Source organism: Capsicum annuum, chromosome 9 (genome assembly GCF_002878395.1).
Source record: "Capsicum annuum cultivar UCD-10X-F1 chromosome 9, UCD10Xv1.1, whole genome shotgun sequence".
NCBI lineage: Eukaryota > Viridiplantae > Streptophyta > Magnoliopsida > Solanales > Solanaceae > Capsicum > Capsicum annuum.
The window spans coordinates 160,659,460-160,682,974 of record NC_061119.1 but is presented as its reverse complement, the minus strand read 5'-3'; the positions used below and the strand labels follow the sequence as shown (position 1 = coordinate 160,682,974).

At 41.3% G+C, this 23,515-nt stretch overlaps 1 protein-coding gene across 8 annotated transcripts in view; it reads left to right on the top strand.

The window, feature by feature from the left end:
* LOC107842484 (sister chromatid cohesion protein SCC4) overlaps nucleotides 1–23,515 on the top strand; it is a 97,229-nt gene that overhangs the window by 33,808 nt on the left and 39,906 nt on the right. For 4 of the 8 annotated variants that reach the window (XR_007045122.1, XM_016686356.2, XM_047397067.1 and 1 more), the window contains 4 exons: nucleotides 6,895–7,011; nucleotides 7,243–7,735; nucleotides 9,031–9,069; nucleotides 22,797–22,918. Coding sequence is in view for 7 of the 8 variants with exons in the window: in XM_016686356.2 (XP_016541842.2) it covers nucleotides 6,895–7,011; nucleotides 7,243–7,735; nucleotides 9,031–9,069; nucleotides 22,797–22,918 (771 nt within the window). In the remaining variant the exon portion in view is untranslated. The remainder of the gene's footprint in view (nucleotides 1–6,894; nucleotides 7,012–7,242; nucleotides 7,736–9,030; nucleotides 9,070–22,796; nucleotides 22,919–23,515) is intronic. The other 4 variants (XM_047397068.1, XM_047397064.1, XM_047397066.1 and 1 more) reach the window with 3 other exon arrangements.

Below are 23,515 nucleotides of genomic sequence, written 5' to 3'. Positions count from 1 at the left end.
AGAAGGAGGGTGATGAACAGACAGGGAAGAGGGGAAATTTATATTTGTGGACTTTTTCCTAGAGAAACACAATTTATTTTTTATATTACTGCCGCTCCTTCATTCTGCCATTACCATCCCAAAGCCTATTTCCATTATAAATTAAGGCAAATGCAAGAAATTAGTAAATCGGTGTTAATATTTAGTCCTGCTTACTTCTGAAGCTAACGGCTCTCTCTCTTCCTCCCTACCCTCTCTCTCGCTCGAACCGGTCACCGGCCCCCGTCGCCGCCGACCCGACCCGACCTTCGGCCCCCGGCGCCGCCCTAACGGCTCTCTCTCTCTAACGGCTCTCTTTATCTCTGTCTCTCTCTCCCTACTCTCTCTCCCTCTCTCTCGCACCGGTCCCCTGTCCCCGGCGCCGTCGCTGACCTTCGGCGCCGACCCGACCCGACCGCCGGCCCCGACCTCCGGTCTCCGGCGCCGTCCCCCCTTCGCCGCCACCCTCCGGCGCCGACCGCCACTCCCCGCCACCCTTCGGCGCCAACCCTCCGGGTTCAGGGTCCCCACTGTGCATACCCCCCCTACCTGTCCTGTCCGTAACCCCCCCAGCGGGGCACACCAGCCCTCCCCCCACCTCGGCCTTCAGCCAGCCGCCGCCCGGTCTCCACCCGCCGCTCCGTCTCCAGCAGCCGCAGCTCCAAGCATAATCCGGTGACTTCTAACCTTTATTATTTTCGTTATTTCATATTCCATTTTGTTTCATTATTTCATATTCCATTTTATTCCATTATTTCATTATTTCATATTCCATTTTATTTAGTATTATGCTAGTAGTAGCCCCTGTACCTTGACTTGCGTGGAATTTGTGGACATTGTCTGTTGTTGCTGTTGCTGTGGTCGTTTCTTCCACTGCTTGGGATTGGGTATTGGCTGGGAACCTGTATTTGGGGCGGTGGGTGTTGAGTCCGGTGGTGTTTGCCCCCTAATTGAGTTTAGTTTTGTTTCGGGAGTATTCCTTTGAATTTGTGTGCGCCTTGTATCTCCTTGCTGCTGCTTTGATACTACCACCGTGTATATCTGTATATTTTCCTATACTTTCGTGTAGTTGTGGCTGTGGGCGGTAATGGGTGGTTAGGGTCATGTCCGAGGGGGTTGGGGAGTGGGGCCGTGGTGGGGGCGGGGGATGAGGAGAGGGCGGGAGTGGGAGGGGGGGCTAAGGTTTGGCCGGGGGGGGGGGTAGTGGAGGGCGCGACGGTAGGCTGAGGGTTGGGTCTTGGAATATAGGGACCCTTCAGGGTAAGTCCATAGAGCTTGTGAAGATTCTTAGGAAGAGGAGGATCAACATTGCGTGTGTCCAAGAGACCAAGTGGGTAGGGTCCAAGGCTAGGTATGTGGATGGTTACAAGCTGTGGTACTCTGGGAGCGACAGGCGTAGGAATGGAGTTGGCATCTTAGTAGATGAAGAGATTAGAGGTCAGGTAGTGGAGGTGAAGAGGATCAACGATAGGTTGATGACTATTAAGTTGGTCGTTCGGGGGTTTATCCTGAACGTGTGTAGTGCTTATGCGCCGCAAGTGGGATCGGAGGGGGAGGAGAAGATGCGGTTTTGGGAGGCTTTGGAGGAGGTGGTGCGAGGCGTGCCTAGTTCGGAGAAGATTGTTGTAGCAGGGGATTTCAACGGGCACATCGGGGCGCTACCGGGAGGCTTTGGTGACGTACATGGTGGTTTTGGTTTTGGGGAGAGAAATGAAGAGGGGGCGACCCTACTGGAGTTTGCGAGGGCCTTTGGGCTGGTGGTGGTGAACTCGGGCTTCACGAAGAAGGACGAGCACCTGATCACCTTTCGAAGCGCGGTAGCCAGGACTCAGATTGACTTTTTGTTGCTTAGGAAAGGGGATAGGGCGTTGTGTAAGGACTGTAAAGTCATCCCGAGTGAGAATCTTTCGACCCAGCATAGGTTCTTGGTTATGGATTTGGGTATAAAGAAGAATAGAAAGAGGAGGACTAAGGAGTGTCGACCGAGAATTAAGTGGGGTGGCCTGACGCCAGTGAATGCGTGGGAGATAGGGGAGAGGTTGGCGGGAATGGGGGTGTGGGAGTGTAGGGGGGACGTGGATAGTATGTGGGACAGGGCGGCAAGGTGCATCAGGGAGAATGGAAGTGAGGTGTTGGGTGTTTCTAGGGGCCAGGCCGGGCACCATCGGGGGGATTGGTAGTGGAATGAAGAGGTGGAGAAGAAAGTGGGGACCAAGAAAGGGGCGTATGCTAAGTTGGTGGAAAGTAAGGACGAAGAGGAGAAGCGGGTAAATAGGAAAGAGTACAAGCTAGCGAGGAAGGAGGCGAAGTCAGCAGTCACGGCAGCTAAGACGGCTGCTTTTGAGAGCTTGTATGCAGGGTTACAGGAGAAAGGAGGGGAGAAAAAGTTGTTTAGACTCGCTAAGGCTAGGGAGAGGAAGGGTCGTGACCTCGATCAGGTGAGGTGCATTAAGGGGAAGGACGGTAGAGTGTTGGTGGAGGACGGCCACATTAAGAAGAGATGGCAGTCGTATTTTCATAGGCTCTTGAATGACGAAGGGGATAGAGCTATTGTGTTAGGGGAATTGGAGCACTCAGAGGAGTGTCGGGATTTTAGCTATTGCAGACGTTTTAAGGTGGAAGAGGTTAGACAGGCTGTTCGCAGGATGCGAAGGGGTAGGGCGACGGGGCCGGATGAGATACCGGTGGAGTTTTGGAAGTTCGTTGGAGAGACTGGTGTAAGGTGGTTGACTGGATTGTTTAATGAAATCTTCAGGACGGCAAAGATGCCCGAGGCGTGGAGGTGGAGTACCATGGTCCCTCTCTATAAGAATAAGGGGGACATTCAGAGTTGCAATAACTATAGGGGGATTTAGTTATTGAGTCACTCTATGAAGATCTGGGAGAGAGTAGTTGAGGTGAGGCTGAGACGGATAGTGTCTATTTCGGAAAACCAGTTCGGATTTATGCTCGGCCGCTCGACGATGGAGGCAATCCACCTGGTGCGGAGGTTGGTGGAGCAGTATAGGGAGAGGAAGAGGGATCTACACATGGTGTTTATCGACCTGGAGAAGGCATACGACAAAGTCCCTAGGGAGGTGCTTTGGAGATGCTTGGACACGTGGCTCTTAAATAAGTCCCTGATATATATAAAAAAAAGTCCCAGATATAGGTTTTTTACTTGCGCTCAATTTGTTGATAAAAAATGCGCTGGCCATGTGGTCAAAATGGGGCATCTTAGACACACTTTTGAAATGTTGGGGTGGGTAAGGTCAAGGGGTGTGTAACGGTATTTGGGGACAATGTCAGGAGGCAATCTATGTACTCCCTCCGTCCCACTTTTTGTGTCGCCATTTGACTGGACACTGAGTTTAAGAAATAAATGATGACTTTGTAAAATTTACAAAATTGTCCCTCTTAAAGTCATTTTAATGCTTATTTTTTAGTTGTCTTTTCTTATTAAGTGGGACCAATAAGTATAAAATGGGGATGATGTTATTAAATAGTTGCCAAATAAGGAAAGATGACATTTTTTTGGGGACGGATAAAAAAGGAAATGACGACACATAAAATGGAACGTAGGGAGTATTAAGCCAAATTAAAAGTAGAAATGAATTTGACTAATTTTTGTGGGATTGTGGTTTTCGTCCTCTTTTTCAACTTTATCTTATTGAACTACTTCCAGTCGGGTTTAGTTAAGGGGTCAAAATATAAGTTTAGGGTTCGGGTTGGTTAGGGGCTTGTTTGAAGGGGTTATATTAGGCGGTTCGTGAGGCGATCCGGCCTGACAGTCTATTTGCAATTGGTGCATTATTTTACATTGAACTCACAACAACAACAACAACAAACCCAGTGTATTCCCACTTAGTGGGGTCTGGGGGGGTAAGATGTACGCAGTCCATACCTCTACCTCTGATGAAGTAGAAAGGCTGTTTCCGAAAGACCCCCGGCTCAAGTCACGAGATATCACACAAACACATAGTACAGCACAGAAGCAGATGACATAACATAGATACGGCACCCATAAGGAATATAAAACAGAGTAAAGCAGGAATGCTGGAATATAAAGCAGAGGAAAGCATACAGATTCGTAATAAACATGGAACACGGAACACGAAACACTGAATACGGAATCATAACAGGAATACACCCCCACCAATTAATTCCCTACACTAGCGACCCGAACTGGTCCTAATCCTCTGCCGTAATTCGCATCTTCCAGACCTTCCTATCTAGGGTCATGTCCTCGGTGAGCTGTAACTGTTCCATGTCCCGCCTAATCACCTCACCCCAGTACTTCTTCGGTATACCCCTTCCCCGTCTAAAACCATCCAACGCTAGCCTCTCACACCTACGGACCGGGGCATCCATGCCCCTCCTCTTCACGTGTCCGAACCATCTCAATCGTGCTTCCCGCATCTTACACTCCACTGAAGTCACACCAACCTTCTCCCGGATAGTCTCATTCCGAACTCTATCCCTTCGGGTCAGTCCACACATCCAGCGCAACATCCGCATTTCTGCCACCTTCATTTTTTGGATGTGGGAGTTCTTAACTGGCCAACACTCCGCTCCATACAGCAAGGCCGGACGGACTACCACCCTATAGAATTTGCCTTTAAGCTTGGGCGGCACCTTCTTATCACACAGCACCCCCGATGCGAGTTTCCACTTCATCCATCCCGCCCCAATACGGTGCGAGACATCCTCGTCAATCTCACCGTTACTCTGGATCACGGACCCGAGATACTTGAACTTATCCCTCTTCCCTACCTCCTGTGCTTCTAGCGTCACTCCTACTTCATTCTCCCGCCTCACGTCATTAAACTTACATTCCACATACTCTGTCTTGGTTCTGCTCACCCTGAACCCTTTAGACTCCAGAGTTTGCCTCCACAACTCTAATTTGTCATTCACACCCCCTCGAGTCTCATCTATCAGGACTACATCGTCTGCAAAAAGCATACACCACGGCACCTCCCCTTGGATACGCCGCGTCAACACATCCATTACTAACGCAAACAAAAAGGGACTAAGAGTAGATCCCTGATGCAATCCTGTCAGGACAGTGAAATGCTCTGAGTCTCCTCCCGCCGTCCTCACCTGGGTTTTCGCTCCCTCATACATATCCTTAATTACTCTGATATATGCCTGCGGTACTCCACTCACCTCCAAGCATCTCCAAAGCACTTCCCTGGGGACTTTGTCGTACGCCTTTTCCAGGTCGATGAATACCATGTGCAGATCCTTCTTCCTCTCCCTATACTGCTCCACCAACCTCCGTACCAGGTGGATTGCCTCCGTCGTCGAGCGGCCGGGCATAAATCCGAACTGGTTTTCCGAAATAGACACTATCCGTCTCTGCCTCACCTCGACCACTCTCTCCCATATCTTCATAGAGTGACTCAGTAACTTAATCCCCCTATAGTTATTGCAACACTGAATGTCCCCCTTATTCTTATAGAGGGGGATCATGGTACTCCACCTCCACGCCTCGGGCATCTTTGCCGTCCTGAAAATTTCATTGAACAATGCAGTCAACCACCTTACACCAGCCTCTCCAACGAACTTCCAAAACTCCACCGGTATCTCATCCGGCCCCGTATTGATTAGTCTTAATACACAGTTTACCCCCCAAGCTTGTAGCCAAATCGCTACTACAAACCCCTCCTTCATGGAAAACATTTTATACACCAAATGTTTTTTTCCATGTGTGTCTTAAGACTTAACCATTTTTTGCTACGTGGCAGTCGCATGTGTTACACCCAAATTTTTGCTACGTGGCAGCCGCGCGTTTTACACCCAAATTTTTGCTATGTGGCAGTCTCGCATTTTGCACCCAAAAGAGGCTTGGACAGATAGAATCTGTTCATAAAAGCTCTCCACCATCTTTCCATTTAGCAGCTTCCAGATCTGCCATCTCTGTGAGCCCCGTGAAAAAATATGCTCTGGAAATCCTATTCAGCTCCTTTTGGTAATCAAAAAAAAAAAAACCCTCTTTAGCTCCTTCAATACCCCCTCTGCCAAAATCCCAGAACATTTCTGTCAAAATCCCGCATGCTGGAACAACCATCTCCAATTGAAGCTACCTTTATTCCCTTTAACTTATTTTTTGCCATCAATTGGCTTACTTGAGTTATACAGAATTCCTAGCAGCCCCACTAAGCTTGTTTTTTTCCGAACTCCTAGCCTCACTAGCAAACACAAGGGCGAACAAACATGATTTATTAAAACATGATGTTACACAACTTTCTTAAAAGTTTCAGCTATGAAGGGGCCCATTTCCCTTGCAGTTACAGAGGGCACAAAGAAACAGGATTTCTTCATGTTGTTTGCAAGAAAAACCATCAATGTTTTGCGGGATTTTCCTGTGGAAATAATTTTTTACGAGAAGAAAATTCAAGTACAGTATTTCTTTTTCTTTTTTAAATTTAAGGACATGTGTCACGACCTTATTGGTGCGTGACACACTTGAAGAAAATAGTTAAATACAAAAGTGGTGGGTATTAGACACGTTTTAAAAAACGTTTGATGTGTAAAGTAATTCTCTTGATTGAGAGTTCTGTTAAGGGAATTTGGTACAACCTCAGGAGGTAAACTATGTATTAAATGCTTGCACTCCCTCCATCCCAATTTGTACGGCACCGTTTGACTCTGCACAAAGTTAAGCAAGAAAGACTTGTGAAATTTGTGGTCGAAAATAAATCATAGACATTTGTGTGGTTATAAATCATAATTAAGGGTAAAAAAGGAACTTCAAAGTTTGAGTTTTTTTTTTTTTTTTTTGGTTAGATAAAGTTAAGTTTTTTGTTTGGTTATTCATCTTATACTCATTAACTATATCCTTATGATCTGGTTATTTGTTATGTTCACTATTTCACTTCTTGGTGTTACTAGATGTTTTTTGCAACTTCGATCTTGCATGTGCACCTCATGCAATGGGAGAATGAAAGTTCTGTTCAAGATGCTCTCAACAGATGCAATGTAATATGGGAATCTATTGAATCGGTAAAAGTGAGTCCAGTGCCTTACCTCTTTCTCTGTATTATGTGCTGTGGAATCCTTTTGCAGAAAATAGGAACGTATGTTCCTTTCTTTACTAAAATATCTCCACTTTTGAACCTTTTTGAATCTGTATCTTGAATTGATACAGACATTCATATAATTCTTTTTATAAATGCTGATTTTCTAAAATGGGGCTTGTGATGTCAACTGATGTTCTATTTTTTCATTCAAATCCAAAAGAGACAGCAATGCCTTGGTTTGCTATTTTACAACGAGCTGTTGCATGTATTTTATCTACTTCGGATATGCGACTACAAGAATGCTGTTCAACATGTTGATAAGTTGGATGCTGCCATGAAGTCTGATTTACAGAGGAGGCAACGGATCAAGGACCTGACCAAGGAGCTTGATGCAGTGAATGAAAGTCTCCCCTGTTATGATTTAAGTTACAGAGACAGATCTTCTCTTTCTGCAAAACAAACTCACCTTGGGGAGCAACTTAATAACTTAACAGGAAATGACAGAGAATTTTCTGAACCGAAATACTTTGGAAGCGCGAGACGGACTTGGGAAGACAAGCTTGAATTGGCACCACCTCCTATTGATGGAGAGTGGCTACCTAAAGGTGCTATTTATGCATTGGTAGATCTTACAGTAGCTGTTTTTAACCGTCCAAAAGGACTTTTTAAGGAGTGCTTGAAGAGGATCCAGTCTGGCCTGCAAATTGTTCAAGGTAGATTCTGTGAAATAGGGAGCAGTAGGCTCTATGGGTGTGTTCGATATGGAGGAAAACATTTTTCAGATAATGTTTTCCAATTTTTGCATGTTCGATTTGTCAATTTTTAGAAAATATCTTTTCCTAGGTAAACACGTTCCTTAAAACTGAGTAAATGACTTCCCTAGTGGAAGTAGTGAAAACAAGTTCCATAAGTGGCATTCCACATTGATTGTGTCCTCCCTACCCTCTAACACACCTCATCTTCAGCTGCACCCCCGTAGCCCCCATCTGCAACACCTCACACCCCTACCCCCATCCCACCTATCATCGTATTTGTCTATATTATATATTAATGCTTTTAGGATCGTAACACACGAAAATAAGTAAGAAACCCACTTATTTTTCTGGAAAATATTTTCAAGAAAACAATTTCCATGGAAAATATATTCCTTCTTACCAAATACACCTATATCTTCACATTTCCACATTTGTCAGTGTTCTGTACAATTAGTACTGATTGTTGGTTTCCTAATTCGGTGTGTGGATATCATCACACTTGGCAGCTTTGGCTAGCAACTTTAAATTTCGGGTAATGTTTCTCTCATGGATTTTCCATATTTGATGGATTAAGTCAACCTTTATTCTTTAGCATGTAACCTAACTTCAACCAAGGAAATAGCAGTCTAGCAAATCACAGGTTGGTAAAATCATGTTGCAACTCACTGTGATACGAAATTGAACTGTCAACTTAGTGTTCCTTAAATCTAGAAATTGTTTGTAATTCCGTGGTTCTTATTGACCATCTTATTTTGTTAATAAACACTGGGATTGTGTTACTTGACGATCTTCTATAATATAAGATAGAAATGTGTCCTTGAGATGGTATCAGCAATATTGATCGATTGATCGAAATGAGCATTCCTTCAGTGAATTACATTTTAGGTTAGACTGCTTGAAGTGAACTCAGTCTTGCCCCATGAAACAACTATTGTTTAAGTTTGTTCCACGGGTTCTCTATTCATAGCAGTTTGTTCTTAGGGTTTACTGTAATTGTTTTCCCTAGCCCTGGGGCTAACCAGATGTTTCATGTAGGATAGGAAGTGGAAATTACTATTTACGTTTCTGTTTATTACCTACCTCGTAAGCTTCTTGTTGGTAGAGACTAGAAAATTTTGTTTTTGTCTATAAATTTTGCAAAAATTTATGAATCAGCCAATAAGCTAGAGAATGCCTTCTAGCAATTTATTTATATTCCATCATGTTTAGATTCTATTCTCATGTCTGAATTCTGACTTATTATATTCATGCAGAGGAGCTGAAAAAGTATGGGATTCTTGATGGAGTGAGAGGTAAGCGCTCTTGTTTCTATCTTAGATGCATTGATCTTTATTTTCCTTTTTTACTGACAATTAGTACTGTTGTATTCCTCAGCATTACGGAATGTTGATTGATACAAAAGAGTAAGTTAAAATCTAGATTTACAAGGCACCTAAGAAACCTACAAGATCATCTACTTCTCCCACAATTTTCTTTATACCAAAAATATAAGAAACTAGGTAGTTTCATTTCACATCATGAATGGACTTAATTTTGTCTTCAAAGCATCTCCCATTTCTCTATTTCCACACCCTCCACCAAATACCTCTTCTGACTCTTGCTTTCCCCTCCTGATGCAGCAACTCATCAAATTAGCTGTGTGATTATGCATTGTCCACTCAATCTTTGTAAGGCTGAAAAACAGTTGCCAAAGCTGATCAGTAAATTTGCAGTGCAGGAAGTAATGTGGTTGTTTGTCTCCCCAGTTTCATTACACGAAAAACATCTGGTCACCGTTGTGGTTCCTTTCTTTTGAAGGACTTCGTGTGAGAGGCAAGCCTTCTTAATCTCTTGCCAAGTGAAGCATTTCACTTTCATAGGAGCCTGGTTCTTCCAAATCTTTGTGTCCTCATTCCTCTTCTTGCGCTGTACTGTTCTCCTTCTTGTAGTGTCTGCTTATTGAGAAGGTGCCATCCACTGTGTGTCTCCATCTCAGGGAGTTGGAACCAATGATTGAGCCAGGAAAAGCCTCCACCAAATTTAGCAGGCTTGCCACCCTTATCCACTTCCCAGTCATTGAGGTGTCTTCTGAATGTTAAGTTCCACCTTTGAGGGGATCAGCAATCACTGATAGTAGCTTCAGGGTTGTTGCTTGATGTCAGTAGGTTAGTGAAAGATTCCTGTAGAGGGGTTTGGCAATCCAGTTGTTTTTCCAGAATAGAGTTCTAAGTCCATTTCCAATCTTGATTAGTAATATCCTGCAATTTTTTCCAAAGAGAACTGATTGATCTCTTGACAACTCCCCCATAGGTGTTGTTGACCTCATTAGAAAACCAGGTGTTGACTTGACCATTGTGTGTTATGACCTCCTTCCAGAGGGTTGCTTCCTCCTCAGTGAACCTTCATAGCCACTTCATCAGGAGACAGTTGTTGTGAACAATGTTCAGGAAAGCGTGAAGCCAAAAATAGCAACAAGGCCCTGCTTTCCTTAAAGCGTGACGCGAAGTGCTCACTTTATTGAAGTGAAGTGCAATTTCAATGAAAAGAGATCAAAGTAAATAAAGATAATATATATAAGCAAAAATTCAAATTAATAGCTAAAAAGTAGATATCACAAAATCTTCCATAGACCATAGGACAAACGAAATCAAAGTTAATAATGGTTTAATAATCATTGTAATATATAATTTAACCCAAAAAAAAAAGAAGCAAAATAGAGCAGAAAAAAGAAGAAAGAAGAAGAAGAAGAAAACCTAGTGATGAAAGTGGAGTTCAAATACATATTGTAATCTGGAAAAGAAGAAGAAAGAACTGCTTAACAGAATTACGAAGTCTGATTATTTCGGCTGGACAGACCCCTATCTGATGCTGAAGTGGTTCAAAAGGCAAATTTAAACAAAGAGTATGAAGATTATGCTAAAAAGAGGAGATAGCTTGGAGGCAAAGGTCAAGGACGTTATCGATTAAGCAAGGGGACAAGAACATTAAGTTCTTTCAAATAATTGCAAATGCTCACAAGAGAGTCAACCATATTGATAAACTGGTGGTGGAAGGCAATGAACTATCAGAAGCTGCAGACATTAAGAAGGAAACAATTTCTTTCTACAAGAAGCTATATTCAGAAGGGGAAACTTGCAGACCCTCTTTCAACATGAACTCATGTCCTGTGATCAGTAATGAGGAACAACAAGATTTAAAGAAACCTTTTGAGGAAGATGAGGTCCTGATGGGGCTAAAAACGTGTGCCATTGACAAAGCACCAGGTCCTGATGGATACACTATGTGTTTTCTTGTGAAGTGCTGGGAGATCTTAAAGGCGGATGTGATGGCAACCATTCAGAATTTCCACTCTCAGGAAGTCTTCGAAAAGAGTTTCAATGCAACCTATACTGTACTCCCAAAGATGAATGGTGCTACAGAACTGAGAGATTTCAGACCAATCAGCCTGATAGGAAGTGTGTATAAGCTGATTTCCAAATTCTCACCGAAAGGTTAAAGAAGGTGATGCTAGAGCTTGTTGATACACAACAAATGGCCAGAAAGGTTAAAGAAGGTGATGCCAAAGCTCGTTGATACACAACAAATGGCCAGAAAGGTTAAAGAAGGTGAAGCAAAGCTTGTTGATACACAACAAATGGCCTTTCGAAGAGGAAGACAGATCATTGATGCTAATTGCAAATAGTGTTTAGATTCAAGGTTGAATGACGAGCTCAGGAATAATGTGCACAAACTGTGTGCAAACTGGATATTGAGAAGGCTTATAACCACATCAATTGGGAATACCTGATTGGAATTTTACACAAAATGGGCTTTGGGATGAAATGGATTAGATGGATGAGCTCTGTATTAGTACTGTTAGTCTCTTAATGTTGACCAATGGTTCTCCAGAAGGTTTCTTCCCGGCTAGTAGGGGTTTGAGACAAGGTGACCCACTCTCACCATTTCTATTCCTTCTAGCCATGGAAGGACTGAGTAGTCTGTTCAAAACAGCTCATAGAAGTGAATGGATAAGGGGTTTTAACGTGTCCAGAGAGGGGAGCACTAGATTGGAAGTCACTCATCTGCATATTGCAGATGACACTTTGATCTTTTTGATGCAGAAGACAGTCAACTAAAGTATTTGAGGATTATCCGTATCTTATTTGACTCAGTTTCAAGTCTACACATTAATCGGAGGAAGAGTCTCATTTTCCCAATCAATGATGTGCCTAGAATAGAATACAACAATTAGTAGACATTTTGGGAGGGAAGCTATTGATGGAGATGTCTGCTCACTTGTTTGATACTGAAGAAAGTCATTGTATTCTACTTTATAAGAGAAAAGTTGATTGGTTTGATTACTGGTGGGTTCAATCTAAGCAACATGAGCATTCTTCGGTCTACCATGGAGAGAGTAGTAGCCATCACGAGTGTGACCCAATTTGTTACAATAGCTACACCTTGGTCGAGGTTTCCAAGAGCGGCTTCCATGTTGATTTCCAGTTTGAGATGCTTGCACAGAAAACAAAGCGGGTGTCACGGGGTGACTAGACGACATAGGTGGTGCAACCAATCACAACAATCGAGCGAATAGGTCATCCAAAGCAGGAACAGTGGGGCTCGCCAAAATTTGATCTCTCACAGAGTCAAGATCAGATACAAGTGTAACAACTAAAAACATCTTCGCACGTGCTCTAATTGTTTCTCAACACTTAGTGTAGCGGGCATCAACTCAGTTAACTGTTCCATAACCGCTTGAACCTGTCCAAGATACGTAGACATATTCGAATCCTGCTTTTTAAGATTGGACAACCGTGAAATAATATTATAAAAACGAGAGATGTCATTTGTGTATGGCCCACGAGCCTTTTCCCAAACCAAGAAGCTAGTTTGGAATGGTCGAAACAACAACATCAACTTCGAACCAATAGATTTCCATAATAGACTACACAATTGAGCATCAATCTTCTCTTAACTTTTTCATCAACATCCTTAGCCTGTTTAACAAAGTGGTCCCAAACTCCTTGCTGCTTGCACCATAGCTGAACAGAGGAAAACCAAGATAAGTAGTTCGCACTACCTATCAAGGGTTTAGTGGTGACAGAGTGGTTCTGGTGGCTGGAAACCACAGGTTTATTGAAAATATATGAACTGATGGACATAATGTAGATGGTAGAGGTTACCTTAATCTGGAAAAACCTGCAATCACAGGCATCTAGAAGCAAAAAGTTAACTGGAATTCGAATACAGAAAAATCTGCAATCGTAGGAATCTGGAACCCAAAAGTTGACTAGAATCCGAATTGGGAATTTTTTTCGCAATTGTAGGAATCTTGAAGCAAACATTTCTGTCTACAGGAATCTGGAAATAAAAAATCAGATCCGTCTATCGGAATTTGACAGCTCCAATCAATGCGTGAGATGGCTGCTGGTGGCGAAGCTGATTGGGTTTTGCTCACTTCAATGGTTCGAGTCTCGTGGTGGTGTTGGTTTGATCACAACACCTCCAGAAATAAAGATCTGCTCGAATGGACAAGAAAAATAGGTGGAAAAAAATGAGTTTGAAATTTCTCTTCCAAAGTTGTCGGCCTTAACCAGGCTCTTGATACCATGTGAATAGAAGAAAAATAAGAGAGAACTCAGCTTGTTATTCCCTCAAGCTATTGGGGTTTGAATAGCTAAGTTTACATGTCCTAAAAGGAAAGGAAATCAATACAAATAAATACCTAACAATACAAATCAATACCTAATCAATACAAATCAATATCTAATTTAATACCTAGTTATAATAGGAGAAAATCAAGCTACCTTCTATATCTTTATATGCTATAGAATATTCATAGGATTCTAACGGAATTTAGATGTGTCCGAGATGTTTCTTTTGTGAGCAGTGTGCAGAGACAATCAATCATCTGTTTCTACACTGTAAAATGGTTGGCTAGTTATGGAACCTTTTTACAAACTTTAGAGACATAGGATGGACTGTTCTTGGAAGAACAAAATTGGCTCTACTAAGCTGGAATTTGGAGAGTAGTGGCAGCATTGATAAGAGCAGATGGAGAATTGTCCCAACAGTCTTTTGGTGGACCTTTTGCTGGACCATATGGAAGGAAAGGAATTCCAGATGTTATGAGAACAAGAATAGCCCATTACACAAGGTTAAAATGAACTACAACATCATCTTTTGCTATTGGTGTAGTTCTGAGTATATAGATGGTCCAGTGGCTATCCTAGACATACTAGGATCCTTATAAGATGGAGGAGGATCTAGGAACAGTTTTCTTGTTCTTTTTTTTGTCTTTTGGCTGCTATTCCCACTTTGGGGATATTTCCTTCTTGCTAACTTGTTCTGTATTTCTCAATCACCCCATTCCAAATTTCCATAGACCTAGACTTTGCTTCTAGAGGCAAATCAAGGTATTTAGGCATAGTACCCACTTCGCCCCTTAAAACCGTCTTTAACAGTTCCATGTTTGGCACAATAGTGATGGGATAGAGGAAGCTTTTCCTCCAATTCACATGTAGACCTGACATTCCTTAAAAAATGATCAATATTAACCTCAAAATTTTGAGTTGTTCCTCGTCAGCGTCACAGAAAATAAGAGTGTCATCTGCATATTTCCGATGAGTTATCTCCAGACTCTTCCTTCCAGTTCTAGCAACCTCAAAACCCTTAACCAACCTTCTCTGTTTGCAATCTTAATCATATTGTTGAGTCCATCGCCGGTATGAACAAGAAAGGTGATAGGGGGTCACCTTGTCTCAAACCCCTCTGTGAACTAAAGAAACCTGCTGGAGAGCCATTAATAAGGATTGAGAAGTTTATTGTTGAGATGCAATAGTAGATCCATTGTCTCCATTTGTACCCAAATCCTCTCTTCTGTAACCAACTCTTAAGAAATTCCCAATTGACATGATCATAAGCTTTTTCAGTGTCAAGTTTACATAATATTCCTGGTTTTGTCAAACTCAACCTAGAATCTTTGAAAAATATAAGGGAAAAATATTGTTGAATTGTTGTAACTACATTATTACATTGAGGCCCTATTTATACACGATACATTCCAATCCTTTTCCTCATAGGACACTACATTACAATCCTTTTCCAAGTAGGATTTTATATGCTATTCCTATTCCTACTCATATTCTAACACCCCTCTCAAGCTGGTGCATAGAAGACATATGTACCAAGCTTGTTATGGATGTAACTAATATGAGAATCGGTGAGGGACTTGATAAAGATATTTGCAAGAAAATTGATAAGGACTGCTTTGGACGTTTGGGAGACCTCAATTGAAATGGAACAAACTGAAAAAGTGATTCAAAAAGTAGTAAATATAGCCGTAAGGTCGATGTGTTGCTGGAAAATTGCCGAAAACTGGTATGAAATATACGGGTCATCTTGAAATCAAGAGACGAGTAGATCTTGAACATGAAAGTCATCGAAAACTTAGCCGAAACATGCTCACACGCCGGATTATTAGATTTGATGGCTGAAAAGTGACTACAATCCGAGGAAAAAAAAGTATATGGGTAGGGTAGGAATGAGGACACGACCCTACTGAAAAAGAGAAATATGTGTAGGGTCGGAATGATGGCACGATCCTATTGAGAAATGGAAATTATATGAGTAGGGTCGGAATGACGGCACGATCCTACTGGAAAATAGAAATTATATGGGCAGGGTCGGAATGCTGGCACGACCCTATTGAAAAAGATCTGAGGAGTCACCGGAAAGACATACGGAACTATGTAAATTAAATCTGAGGCGTCACCAGAAAGATGCATGGTGCTATGCAACTCAGATATGAGACAGTAGTCCGGAAAGATGAACGGTGCTATGCAAATCAGATATGAGAAAATAGTCACTGAAAAGAAGTACGGTGCTAAGAAAAATAGATATGAAAAAGTAGTCACCAAAAAGATGCATGGTGTTACGCAAAGATATGAGAAAATAATCACTAGAAAGATACACAGTGAGTCAGTGTCCCAAGTTTTGCTAACATAATCATTGGCCAGACGGGCGACAAATATGGATTATAGCCGCCCGCCGGCAGCGGAAACTCTTTGATTCTTTACCAAGATCGTGGAAGCTCTATTACCATGTGATAAAGAAATGGACCTTGGGCCTAACTCAACCTCAAAAGTTAGCTCATGAGAGGAGGATTGCCCAAGACCATGTAAGGAGACCAAGGACCCTTTAATCCACCGATGTGGGACTCCAATACCCTCTGCACGCCCGGGCTGGACATCTGGAGCGTGGATAATATAAGATGGGGGCCCAACATCAGAAACAATGAACTGGGTGGGTCTGGCTCTGATACCATGTGAAAAAAATATTAGAAAAATATTATTGCATTGTTGTAACTACATTATTACATTGAGGCCCTATTTATAGACAATACATTACAATCCTTTTCCTAATAGGACACTACATTACAATCCTTTTTCAAGTAGGATTTTATATGCTATTCCTATTCCTATTCATATTCGAACAAAATCAACCACCTCATTGGCTATGCGGGCAGCGTCCATAATTTGCCTTTCTTGAGTGATTCAGTTGTTGAGAATCCACTAGCTTTGCCATAGCTCTTTTTAATCTTTCTGTGAGCTCTTTAGAGAAAAGCTTATATACACCTATCAGGCTGAAAGGTCTAGTCCCTCAATTCTTTAGCACCTTTCTTCTTAGGGATCAAAGCTATGAAAGTAGCATTCAAGCTTCTTTCAAACTTTTCTTTCTCGTAGAACTTCTGAAAGTTCTGCATAATATCATGTTTCACCACATCCCAACATTTGATGAAATCCCCCATAGTGAAAACATCTGACCCAGGTGCTTTGTCAATTGCACACTGCTTTAAGCAACTCATCACCTCATCCTCTTCAAAATTCTTTTCTAAATCTTCCATTTCCTCCGTTGTTAGCCTTGGATAATTTGTGAAATTACTGGTAGGTGTCCACTTTACTTCCACAGACTATGACTTCTGATTGAACTCCATAATTTCCTCTTGAATCCTTACTGGATCCTGGACTAAGATCCCCTGAATTTGTATCACTAAGTTGTGACCACCCCTTTCTTGTTACCTTTCCATTAAAATTCCCTTCTTAATCTGTTTTAACTTCTTTGCTACACTGGAAGGAATAGGGAACATGGACATCACATAGGTGGTGAGTGAGTCTCTTTCTTTTATGGGTCGCTCCGAGATGGGCAGCATGGAGGTTTGGCGCTAGTCTTATGCTGGCTCTTGGAGAGGAAGGTCCTTATACTATAGGACACTAGCCAACGGAGGGCCCTTAAGAAGGCTCCCCTGATGGTTCCTTTCAATCTCAGAGAGGGCTAAGAGAGCTAAGGCAGGAAGATTCGCTCCCACCCTTCTCTTTCATTATTGCTATGGAAGGGGTTGAATGGTATGCTAAAGAAGACAAATATTGATGGGTGGTTAAGGGTTTCAGGTGTTAAACAGTGATAGTGGTAGTCTTGAGATAACACATACTGTATGCCTATGATTCTCTGATTTTCTGTGATGTTAAAGTGGAGCAAGCGGCACATCTGAGTTTTATACTGACTATTTTTGAGTCAGTCTCAGGCCTTTCTGCGAACTGGAGGAGATCCTTGATATTCACAATGAATGCAGTTCCAAATATACCAAGTATTTCTGGATCTTTAGGATGTGATGTAGGGTCCCTACCAATGTATATTTGGGGCTACCTTAGGGTGCAAAGAATAAGTCTTGACATATATGGAATGAAGTATTGTAGAGGTATGAGAAGAAACTTCCTGGTGGAAAAGGCAATTAGTTATCTTTGATTGTCCTGGTCAATAGTGATGTAGATGTATTTATATGATAGCTCTTTTCCCTATGCTATTGAAAATTCAGAAATGAATTTATGCCTTGAGGAGGAATTTCACATGGCAAGGATATATGAAGAAGAAATGCTACCATTTAGTCAACCAGAAAACTCTCACAAACTGCAAGGAAGGGGTGGGGTGGGGTGGGGTGGGGGGTGTTCTGGGAATTAGAAATTTGAGACAACAAAACTGGAGTATACTAATGAAATGGTTATGGAGATTACCGTTGTAGGACCAAGCATTATGGAGGAAGCTGACCAATGAAAAATATGGAGTAAAGGGACAGTGATGTACATGCAATCTAGTACATGTGGAGTAAATATATGTAGATCAATAAGATGTCTTTGGCAGAATTTTGTTAGTAATACCAGCATCAAAGTGGGCAATGGGTTGAAGACTTCCTTTTTTGGAATGATGATTGGATTGGGAGTGTGATACACCCCAAGGGCCCTCAAGGCATTTCAAAAGGGCCCAAGCCCGTGAACTTCAACATTGGCAAAGGTTATTCTTGAAAAAGGATGTACTTGACTGCATTATGGAATCCTCCCGAGAATTTCATGTGTTCGTGATAACATTTGATGGGTAATACGTTGAGAAGGAGGATTAGGCTTTTTGATGAATTCAACAATCAAACAAGGCCCTTGCTTTCATTAAGGGTAAAAATGTAATGACATATGGTCTTCTTTATTTGCTTAGTCTAAGTAGCTTCGTTTATGTTGGAAGACTTAGAAGTTGATGACTAAAAGTACTCCATTGTTAATGAGAGATTATGAGAGCTTGCTAATCTTTTAGTTGTTTCTTCTTTGGAAAGAAGAGTTGCTTGGATATCAATTCTCTTGAGGTTCTTCTTAGAGTTAGGTGCTTGTTGAGATATTTAAAGGTCACTTTGATTTATTAAAGTTGGTTGTCTTTGATTCCCAATTTTTGTCTATCTATTTATCTTCTCTTGTTTCTTTGTTCCTCCTCTTATTATTAGTCTTAATTAGTGTTTCATTTTATTGTTATCTTAGCTTCCGTTTTAGGGTTTGTATCAGAGTGGGTCACTTAAAGAAAAATTTCCAGACATTTTCAGTGTAGTGCAACAACCCGATGCAACTGTAGCTGAGATATGGAGTCAGCAGGGTTGGAACCTTAGATATAGAAGATTTTTAAATGGTTGGGAGGTGAATAGAATGATTGAGTTTTTCAAACATCTGGAAAATTTCAAAACTATTGAGCAAGAGGAAAGGCTGGTATGGGAAACAAACACCTGAGGAGTTATTTCTGTGAAATAAACAGGTTTGGACAACATTGTGGGCCTTGGCATTGGAAGCACGTATGGAGGATAAAGGTACCATTGTTTTGCTGGTTAGAAGTGAAACAGACTGTTTTAACTAATGCCAAGTTGATGAAGAGAGGATTGCGACTGCGGTCAAAATGTTTTTGTGTGGTAAAGATAGTGAAACAAGTAGCTATTTATCTTTACATTGCTAGATGACTCAACAGATTTTAGCAGCTGTTCATGAGTATGAAAGACTAAGCAGACAATGCCCAGGAGACTGATGAAATGTTGGCAAGCTGGAATGACACAGGTGCAGGATTGGGACAGAAGAGGTGGTGGGACATTGTCTTAGCTTGTATTTGGAGGGATAGGAACTCAAGATGCTTTAAAGATTTAGCTAACTCTGAATAAATGATCAGGATAGAGTGTGTATTTTTGTTTTTACTTTTGGTGTAAAGAAGTTTTAGTACAGTACATGGAGTCTCTTGTAGTTGTAGATCTCTTTGAGTCCTTGTTCTGTTTGACGACTAGTTCTTTTCGCCCAAGCTAACCTCCCATTTGACATGTTTACCAGCCAATGCTGAATTGCAAGAGCTCTACATTGTTGAAAATTTCTATCTTACAAATACTACCCTCATGAAGTTTTTTTTTGAAGTGACTCATATAATATTTGATAAATTTATTTGACAATTATGATTTCTCACTCATATCTCCTTGTCTGCCCCTCTTCGTTTTCCTTTTTCTCTCTCTCATTTTCCTCGATCTTCCTCTCATGCTTCTTTATTTCTTTCTCTATCCCTGTTCCACCTTTTCTCATTCCTTCCGAGCCTTATCTCCTTTCTCCCCTTATTGGTTCTACATCATTATAATTGTATATATGTTTAGTGTTAGTATTCCCAGGATATTTGTAAGAGGGATAGTGTTTTAAGTATCTTGGGTCTTTGATTCAGGGGAATGGTGAGATAGATGAGGATGTTTCTAACCGTATTGGAGCAGGTTGGATGAAGTGGAGGCTCGCCTCGGGAATGTTGTGTGATAAAAAGGTCCCAGTTAAGCTAAGATAAATTCTACAGAGTGGCAGTCCGGCCAGCTATGCTCTATGGAGTAGAGAATTGGCCAGTCAAGAACTCCCAAACTCCCACATTCAAAGAATGAAGGTGGTGGAAATGAGAATGTTGCGTTGGATGTGTGGACTTACTAGAGGGGATGGAGTTGAGAATGAGATAGTCCGGGAGAAGGTGGGAGTAGCTTCGGTGGAGGACAAGATGCGGGAAGGAAGGCTGAGATGGTTTGTGCATGTGATGAGGAGGGGCATGGATGCCCCAGTTCGGAGGTGTGAGAGACTAGCGTTGGATGACATTAGGAGAAGGAGAGGTAGGCTGAAGAAGTACCGGAGGGAAGTGATTAGACATGATATGGAGCAGCTTCATCTTACTGAGGACATGACCCTAGATAGAAAGGTGTGGAGGTCGTGGATAAGGGTAGAAGGATAAGCTGTGTGCGTGGGCTGTAGGTAGTAGTTAGAAGAGTCCTGGTATAGCCAGGTTACTAATCCTAGGACTGTGTCCTTAGGTAAGAGCTCCTAGTCAGGAGGGTTTGGGTGTGGAGTGTGTCTCTGGCCTGTGAGTGTCTGTTACTACTAGTTCGGTGTCGTTTTTCGAATGCCCTATTTCTTATCTCTTATGACACATTGCACTTGGTTACCTTATCTCATACCGCTTTGATTTATATTTGTCTTAATCCTTTTTATATGATGCTATCCATCTTGCTTCATGTTTCATTACGCTTTTGTTTATTATTCCTTATCTTGAGCCTGGGGTTTATCGGAAACAACCTCTCTACTTCTTTGGAGGTAGGAGGTAGCGATATGGACTTTGTACACTTTACCCTCCCCAGACTCCACTTTGTGGGAATACACTAGGTTTGTTGTTTTTGTTGTTGTTGATATGTTTAATGTTAGTACTATGCATCTATGAAACAATCCACTTCACTAAGCAAAATTCAATTTTGTGGAGAAGAAAGTGATTTTATTATATAGTTAGTGATTCTAAATTGTTGGTGTTAGAATATGAGTAGGAATAGGAACAACATATAAAATCCTACTTGGAAAAGGATTGTAATGTAGTCTCCTATTAGGAAAAGGATTGGAATGTATTGTCTATAAATAGGGCCTCAATGTAATAATGTAGTTACAACAATTCAATAATATTTTTCTCTTATATTTCTTCACATGGTATCAGAGCTTCCGTGATCTTGGTAAAGAATCAAAGAGTTTCCGCTGTCGGTGCGCGGCTATAATCCATATATGCTGCCCGTCTGGCCAATGATTATGTTAGCAAAAGTTGGGTCACTGACTTACTGTGTATCTTTCTAGTGACTATTTTCTAATATCTTTGCGTAGCACCATGCATTTGTCCGGTGACTACTTTTTCATAACTATTTTTCTTAGCACCATACTTTTTTTCAGTGACTATTTTCTCTTATCTGATTTGCATAGCACCGTGCATCTTTTCGGACTACTGTCTCATATCTGAGTTGCATAGCACCATGCATCTTTTTGGTGACGCCTCAGATTTAATTTACATAGTTCCATACGTCTTTCCGGTGACTCAGATTTTTTTCAGTAGGGTCGTGCCATCATTCCGACCCTGCCCATATAATTTCTCTTTTCCAGTAGGATTGTGCCATCATTCTTCGTAAGCATTTCTGCAAATATACATCCTATACTCCATATATCAACTGCTGGGGTGTACTGCAATAAGTTGTTTGATTTAGAATCAATACAAAATTCTGAAAGATCACAGCAAAATAAAGTAAATATAAAGTGAGCTCATAAGAGATTGATCACAGCATAATAAAGTAAATATAAAGTGAGTTCATAAGAGATAACTAAGGAATAATAATCTATAAGCTCGACCATTGTCCCCAGCTCCCCACAATGCTACATGCAACACTAACTACCCTATATAGTTGACAAAGCTTTCAGGAAAAATATGAACACCACTCAGTAATGAAGATTGCAAATTCAGGTAAGGAAAGAGCACACTAGAAATAAGAGTTCTGTTTGTAAAATTTGTGAAAAATGTCAACCAAGGCCATGAAAGCGCTCTTATCGTAGAATATTGGTAGGACAAGTTCCGCATGCTAAGTACAGAGTTTCACCACATGAAGACTGGTATCTACTACGAACATGAAAAAAAACTGAGAAATGTTACCGGATAAAAGACAGTACATATATAAGCATTTAAGTAACCTATAAATGTCATACTTACTTTGGAGTAAAAAGAGCCACAAAGTTCAGGAGCACGGTACCAACGAGTTGCTACATAGTCCTATACAGAGCAAAGAAGTTAACAATCTTAGTTGGAATAAATCAGAAAGTGTTTAGATATATTTCTAGAAAAAGAAGGGATAGACTACGAAACAAAGAGAAGTATGAGGCTATTGAAAGCTATGTTGCTCAGGTTCTCCAAAAATATTGCAGCACATGTGTCGGATCCTCCAAAAAATTTATACGAGTTTTCGGCAATTTTCCAGCGACACATCGACTTTACGACAATATTTACTACTTTTCGGATCATTTTTTCAGTTCCGTTTCAATTGAGGTCTCCCAGATGTCCAAAGCAGTCCTTATCAGTTTTCTTGTAGATATCTTCACCAAATCTGTCACCAATTCTCATATTAGTTATATCCATAACAAGCTTGGTACATATGTCTTCTATGCACCAGTTTGAGGGGAGTGTTAGAATATGAGTAGGAATAGGAATAGCAGATAGGATTCCAATGTAGTGTCCTATTAGGAAAAGGATTGGAATGTATTGTCTATAAATAAGACCTCAATGTAATAATGTAGTTACAACAGTTCAATAATATTTTTCTCTTATATTTCTCACAGTTGGTACATGTGCTTTCTACATTGTTTTTAAAATGTTTTCTGCAATGTTCTTGAGCCAGAAGTGGATCTGCAACACACTGCTATTTGGATTGCCAGTGTCTATTTGATGCTCCTAATGCAGTTGCTTGAAAACAAAGTAGCAGTTGATCTTACACGTTCTGAATTTGTTGAAGCGCAAGAGGTTTGCTTTCTACCTCCGTCTATTTCTGTTCAGTGCCATTCAATATCTTAAATCTCTATGGAGTATTAAAAATGAAATCTAGTCAGCTTACTAATTTTTTGATCAGATATAATCTAGTCAGCTTACTAAAACCTTCTACCTGTGAAAATCACGTGTTTCTATGGGTGGAGAAAGTGACTTTGTCGAGGGTGTTGAGTGTTTAAGATGCCACTATGAGCATTAGAATATAAATGGCTGCTTTAGCAACTCTGTTCCTATACATGTTATCAGTTACTTGTTAGAACACATCAAAAGGAGAAATGCGTCAGTTTCTATAAGCCGGCTAACAAAAAGTGTTCCAGACAAAACACAAACAACAGTGAATTGAGCTGGAAAGTAAAGGTAAAGAAACAAATATGTTTGAAAACTTGATGAGTTGATGGATACAGAGTACCCCTTTATAAGGATATGGTGGGATATCTTGGGTGGTTTGGAACTTGTTGGGCAACTCAAATAAATGTGAAGATTTGATGTTTTGTTGGAGGAGCGGGAGGAGGAGGAGAAGATGTTAGGCATAAAGGTGGTTTTTCTTTTGATGATGTGGGTTGTCTAGAGAGA